The sequence below is a fragment of the Rhincodon typus genome, chromosome 9 (genome assembly GCF_021869965.1).
Source record: "Rhincodon typus isolate 14 chromosome 9, sRhiTyp1.1, whole genome shotgun sequence".
Classification (NCBI taxonomy): Eukaryota; Metazoa; Chordata; class Chondrichthyes; order Orectolobiformes; family Rhincodontidae; genus Rhincodon; species Rhincodon typus.
In genome coordinates this window covers 91881918-91888919 of record NC_063340.1, presented here as the reverse complement: position 1 = coordinate 91888919, position 7002 = coordinate 91881918, and the positions used below count along the sequence as shown (strand labels likewise).

Sequence of the window (7002 nt, the reverse complement as noted above, 5' to 3'; positions counted from 1 at the left end):
TATTTTCACACCTTCCAGAATTGCTAACACCTCCTCCTTATGAACCTCAATCCTGTCTCGTCTTATGGTTATCCAAATAGCTGCCCTGCAATTCTGTCATATCCTCGTGCTTTGTAAGCTGACATTTCCCCTGGACCAAACTCTCTCTCCCTCCAATTAGTTGACAGTTCTGTGTGGCCCCAGTTGGTCAGTTCACCATAACCACAATCCTATTTCCTCCACTCATCTTGAAGATACTTCATATAAAGGTACTGTGGTCAGTTTGCTCGCCCTCTCCCTCACCCTGTAACCACTGGACAATTACAGGGGCAAAGGCTCCTTAAGCACTTCCTCCTGGGCCATGGGTTCCCATCCCTGCATTCATGCCCTCCATTCCCTGATCAGACTAAAATTGAATTTGAATGACCTAGTCTGAAGGGTTTGACTGCCTTCCAGGGTAAAGTCTCCATACACTTTCCCCTTGCTCCAATGTGACACAATGGTTGCAGTTCTGACTCCAGGGGTTAGTGGTGTCACAGTTCATGGTAATCAGCAGCAAGTTTCCTGAACCTATTTGACCTGAAGCTATAAAACTTCATGGGGTCTGAAGTCAATACTGAGGATCCCCAGGGCAACTCCCTCCTGACTGTATACCACTGTGTGCTGCCACCTCTGCTGGGTCTGTCCTGCTCATATTCTTGTTCAAAGGAGCTCAGTTACTTCATCAACAATGTCATCCTTGGGAAGGGGTTATGCAGTCAGACCCCTGGCCTTGCAGCTAACTCCCCATGTGACGAACATCCTACCCACATTCGCTTGTAGCCTAGCTTTTTTTCTTTGACCTTGGGTCTCTAGTTGAGTTGCTGGAAGTTATGGCTGCTCTTGCTGGTACTACCCATAATGGACAACTTCTGGCACCTTCAACTTGATCTCAGTTGGCCATCTAATTGCCTGATTCACACTCCATAGTCAGAGCTTCCGAAAGGCGGTGATGCAGGGCTTGAGTCAGCTCATCAGTGAGTGAAGTCCCTTCTCCTGAATTAAGCACTGTCCAAGAAATTACACTCTAAATCTAGAAGAAATGGGGAGGTGATGGCCAGTGATATTATTGCTAGACCATTAATCCAGAGACCCTGGGGACCTGGGTTCAAATTCTGCCAAAGCTGATAGAATTTAAATTCAATAAATATCTGGAATTTGGATTCTTATGATAACCATGAATTTCAGGAAAAACCCATCTAGATCACAAATGCCCTTTTAGGGAAGGAATCTGCCATCCTTACCTGGTCTAGCCTACATGTGACTCCAGACCCACAGCAATATGATTGAATCTGAATCTGAACTGACCTCTGGGCAATTGGGGATGGGTAATAAATGCTGGCTTGCCCAGTGATTCCCATATCCCATGAAGGAATAAAAACTATTGCTCAGTGAGTACAGTGGCTGACAGATCAAAGTTGGTGGGGGGTTGCAGTGTTTTCAACGGCTTGGGTTGTTTTCTCTTGTTCATGGGATGTGGGTGTAGCTGGCTGGGTCAGCATTTATTGACCAAGTTGCTGGCACTTTTTCTTCAGGCCTTTGGTGCAGTGGAAGCAATGTCCGATAGGATTTGTATCCATTCCAGAGGGGAAGTTAATGTGGAGATCTCGGCTGAAGACCTTCTGAGCTGTTGTAAATTTGAATGTGGGAATGGGTAAGTAATTCTGGACAAGGAGCCTGATAATCCTTAAGGGAGGATGGAAACACAAGACAGTGTGGACATGGTAGCCATTTTAACCAGAAATTCTTTCTAGCTGTTGATGGATTATGCTGTTGTAATGTTCACCAGACATGTGGAGACTTCTGGGATGCCCACAATTGTACTAATCAGGAACAGCACAGGGTTAGATAGAGTAAAGCTCCCTTCACACTGTCTCCAACAAATTCTCCCAGGACAAGAACAGCAGTGTTAGATATAGATTAAAGCTTTCAGAGACAGTAAGAACTACCGATGCTAGAGTCAGAGATAAGTGTGGAGCTGGAGGAACACGGGGGGCCCGGCAGCCAGGCCTCATTTCTGAAACGTCCTGACCTGAAACGTCAGCTTTCCTATTCGTCTACTGCCTGGCCTGCTCTGTTCCTCCAGCTCCACGCTTTTGTTATCTTAAAGCTTTCTCTACTCTTAGTTTTTTTTTTTTTTTTTTAAAAAAAAAAAGACAACAAGTTGCCTCAATTATTTAAACAGAAGTAAAGTTTTGCACTGTCTCCATCCAACACTCCTAAAACTGCATGTGGTCAGAGGCAGAGTAAATCTGCTTCTACAGTGTCCCCATCAAACACTCCCAGGACTAGAGGTTTACATACAGTAAAGCTTGTTCTACAATGTCCCATCAAACCCTCTGCTCTGAAGTGTAAAGTAAAGTGCTCTCAACATTTTTTAAACTGAAAGTCAGGCAGCCTCTGCTTTATTTCTTTTAAAAATCTGAAAGTAAAGGTCTTTGTACTCTTTTTAAACTCAAAGTAAGGCAGTCTCTCTACTCTTTAACATTGAAAGTAAAACTCTCTCAACACTCCCTAACAAACATTCCAGGATAGGTACAGCACAGGGTTAGCTGCAGTGTTAAACTCCCTTGGAAGAATGAAAGAACATAAGAAACGGGAGCAGGAGAAGGCTATCTGGCCCATTGAGCCTGCTCCACCATTGGTCTTGTCACAGATTCAACTCCACTTACCTGTCTGTTTACCATAACTCTTAATTCCTTTGCAGTTCAAAAATCTGAATATCTTTGCTTTAAAAACATTCAATGAGGTAGCCTCAACTGCTTCACTGGGCAGGGCATTCCACAGATTCACAAACTTTGGGTGAAGAAGTTCTTCCTCAACTCAGTCCTGAATCTGCTCCCCATTTATTTTTGTGGCTACTCCCCTGGTTCTAGTTTCACCCACCAATGGAAACAACCACCCTGCTTGTATCTTTATCTATTTCCTTAATTTTTTTTCCTGTAAAACATTCCCTGCCATGCACGCACCTTCTTCTGAATTCCAATGAGTATAGACCCGGTCACTTCAGTCTCTCCTCATGAGCCAACTCCGCAACTCTGGAATCAACCTAGTGAATCTCTTCTGCATCCGCTCTGGTGCCAGTACATCCTTTCTCAAGTGAGGAGACCAAATTGTACACAGTACCCTAGGTGTGGCCTCACTAATACCCTATTCAGCTGCAACATAACCTCCCTCTCTTTAAACTCCATTCTTCCAGCAATGAAGGACAATATTCCATTTATTTACCTGCTGTATCTGCAAACCAATTGTGATTCATGCACAATGACACCCAGGTCCCTCTGCACAGCAGCATGCTGCAATTTTTCACCATTTAATCATAGTCCATTTTGCTGTTTTGTCCTACCAAAATGGTAGAGAGTGAGACATTGGATGACCTCATATATCTGCCAAACCATTGCCCACTTACTTTACCCAATCTATATACAACTGCAGACTTTGTTCTCTGCACACTTTGCTTTACCACTCATTTTTAGTGTCATCTGTGAACTTTGACACACCACATGTGGCTCCCAACTTCAGATCATGTGAGTTGTAAATGATTGTGGTCCCAACACTGATCCCTGAGTCACACCACTAGCCACTGTTTGCCAACCAGAAAAACACCCATTTATTCCCACTGTTTGCTTTCTGTTAGTTAACCAAGTTTCTATTGTTTATAATGTTACCTGTAATGCTGTGCACTTTTATCTTTATGCAGCAGTTTTTTGTGTGGCATCTTGTCAAATGCCTTCTGGAAATTCAGATACATGACATCTACCAGTTCCCTGTTGTCCACCGAGCTTGTAATGTCCTCGGAGTTCCAGTAAATTAAACATTACCTGCCTTTCATGAACCCATTCTGTCTGCCCAGTGGGACAATTTCTATCCAGATCTCATGCTTTTTTTTTCCTTTTTAAGTTAAACTAACGGGATGATAGTTACCCGCTTTTTGCCTAACTCCTTGGTCCTCCCCTGCCGTAACCTCCTTGTCATCAATTATTGGTATGTTATTTGTGTCTACCACTGAAGACTGACACAATGTCCTGTTCAACACCTTAGCCATTTCCCATTTATTAAATCCCCTTTCTCATCCTCCTAAGGTCCAACATTTACCTTAGCCACGCTTGTTTTTTCCACTTTTATATTTGTAGAAACTTTTACTATCTGTTTTTATATTCTGAATTAGTTTACTCTCATTAGCCATCTTGCCTTTCTTTATAGCTTTTCTTGTGGCTTTCTATTGACACCTTAAAGATTTCCTGAACCCCTAGTTCCCCACTAATTTTTGCCACTGTGTGCGTTACCTTTCAATTTGATACTCTGCTTTATTTCCTTAGTTATCCATGGCTGATTTTTTTTTTCCTGCAGTCTTTCCTTTTTTACTGGTATGTACTTTTTGCTGAGTGCTGTGAAGAATCGATTTTGAAAGTCCTCCAGTGTTCCTGTCTACCCTCTTTCAAACTGAAAGTAAAGCTCTCTGCAACGTCTCCATCAAATATTCCTAACGCAGGGACAGCACAGGCTAAGATACAGAGGAAAAACTCCCTATACTGTTTTAAACTGAAAGTAAAGCTCCATCAATGCTGTCCCCATCAAATTTTCCTAAGACAAGTACAGCACAAGTCAGATACGTTGAGTGCGTTGGATAGAAACACTGGTGAGCAGAAAACAATGAAAAACTGAAAACTGCAGATGCTGGCAATGGGAAATGGGAAACATTGAGGTTGCTGAAAAGTTCTCAGCAGGTCTGGCAGCATCTGTGGAGAGGAATCAGAATGAACATTTTAGATCCACTGACCCTTCTTCAAAACAATAGGAATTGTTTTTTGACTGGCAGGCAGTGACCAGTGGGGTAGTGCAGGAATCGGTGCTAGCACCCCAGCTAATCACAATATCTCATCACATTTAGTTCCGTCATCTAAATCATTATCTCAATTTGCAAATAAAACAAAGCTGGGTGGGAGAGTGAGATGTTTGTGATTGGACAGGCTGAGCGAGTGGCAAATGCATGGCAGATATAGTATAATGTCGACAAATGTGAGGTTATCCTCTTTAGGAGCAAAAACAGAAAGGCAGATATTATCTGGCTGTAAATTGGGAGAGGGGAGTGTGCAGTGAGACCTGGGTGTCCCTGTGCACCAGTCGCTGAAGGTAAGCAGGCAGGGGCAGCAGGTGGTAAAGAAGGTAAATGGTATGTTGGCCTTCATTTTGAGGTTTTGAGTATAGGAGCAGGGATGTGTTGTTGCAGTTATACAGGGCCTTGGTGAGGCCACACCTGGAATATTGTGTGCAGTTTTAGTCTTTTTCTGAGGAAGGATATCTCTATAGAGGGCGTATAGCGAAGGCTAACAGGCTGATTCCTGGGATGACAGGACTGACGTGTGTGGAGAGATTGAATCTGTTACACTTGTATTCACTGGAGTTCAGAATAAGATGGGATCTCGTGGAGGCCCATAAAATTCTAACGGGACAAGTCCGGGTAGATGCAGGATGCTCTTGATGGTGGCAGAGTCCAGACCAGGGGTCACAGACTAAGGATATGGGGTAAACCATTTTGGTCTGAGGAGAAATGTCTTCCAGAGAGTGGTGAGCCTGTGGAATTCTCTGCCTCAGAAGGCAGTCCAGGCCAAAACATCATGCAGCTTTTGTTGTAATCATACAATGCATTTTGAGCTAAGGGAATCAAAGGATATAGGGGGAAAGCTAAGCCAGGCTATTGAGTTGGATCACTAACCATGATCATAACTGGTGGAGCAGACTTGAAAGGCTGAATGGCCTACTCCTGACCCTATTTTCTATAGTCCTCAAACCTTCTATACTCCAAGATAGAAAATAGAACAGAACAGCACAGTACAGGCCCTTTGGCCCACGATGTTATGCTGACCTATTATCCTACTAAGATCAATCTATCCTGCATACCCTACATTTTACTATCCTCCATGTGCCTGTCCAAGAGTCGCTTAAAAGTCTCTAAAGTATCTGGCTCCACTACCACTGCCGGCAGCGCATTCCACACGCCCACCACTCTGTGTAAAGAACCCACCTTTGACATCTCCCCTATACCTTCCTCCAATCACCTTTTAAAATTATACCCTGGGATAAAGTCTCTGGGTATCCACTCTGTCTCATCATCTTGTAAACCTCGATCAAGTCACCTCTCATCCTTCTTCGCTCTAATGAGAAAAAGTCCTGGCTCCCTCAACCTTTCCTCCATAAGACCTGTCTTCCAGTCTAGGCAGCATTCTGGTAAATCTCCTCCTCTGCACCCTCTCTAAAGCTTCCACATCTTTGCAATAATGAGGTGACCAGAACTGAACACAATATACCAAGTGTGGTCTAACCAGAGTTTTAGAGCTGCAGCATAACCTCGCAGCTCTTAAACTCAATTCCCCTGCCAATGAAGGCCAACACATTGTACACCTTCTTTACAACCCTATCAACTTGGGTAGCAACTTTGAGGGATCTATGGACGTGGACCCCAAGATCCCTCTTTTCCTCCACACTGCTGAGAATCCTGCCATTAACCCTGTATTCTGCATTCAAATTCGACCTTCCAAAATGAATCACTTCACACTTTTCTGGGTTGAATTCCATGTGCTGCTACTTTGACCAGCTCTGCATCATGTCAATGTCTCGTTTGTAACCTACAACAGTCCTCCATGCTATCCGCAACTCCACCAACCTTCATGTCATCAGTAAACTTACTAACCCACCCTTCCACTTCCTCATCCAGTCTTTTATAAACGTCACAAAGACCAGGGGTCCCAGAACAGATCCCTGCGGAACACCACTGGTCACAGAGCTCCAGGCTGAATACTTTCCATCTATTACCACCCTGTGTCTTCTTTTGGACAGCCAGTTTTGTATCCAGACAGCCAAATTTCCCTGAATCCCGTGCCTCCTTACTTTCTGAATGAGACTACCGTGTGGAACCTTATCGAATGCCTTGCGAAAATCCATAGACACCACATCCACTGGTCTACCTTCATTGTGTTTTGTCAG

The 7002-nt window shown here is 43.8% G+C and overlaps 1 protein-coding gene across 1 annotated transcript in view; it reads left to right on the top strand.

The window, feature by feature from the left end:
* Positions 1–1676, top strand: part of LOC125484015 (cathepsin B-like) — an 11787-nt gene extending 10111 nt beyond the window's left edge. Inside the window, exon 5 of the mRNA XM_048601045.1 lies at positions 1554–1676. Coding sequence (XP_048457002.1) covers positions 1554–1676 — 123 coding nt within the window. The remainder of the gene's footprint in view (positions 1–1553) is intronic.
* The last annotated feature ends 5326 nt before the right edge of the window (positions 1677–7002 follow it).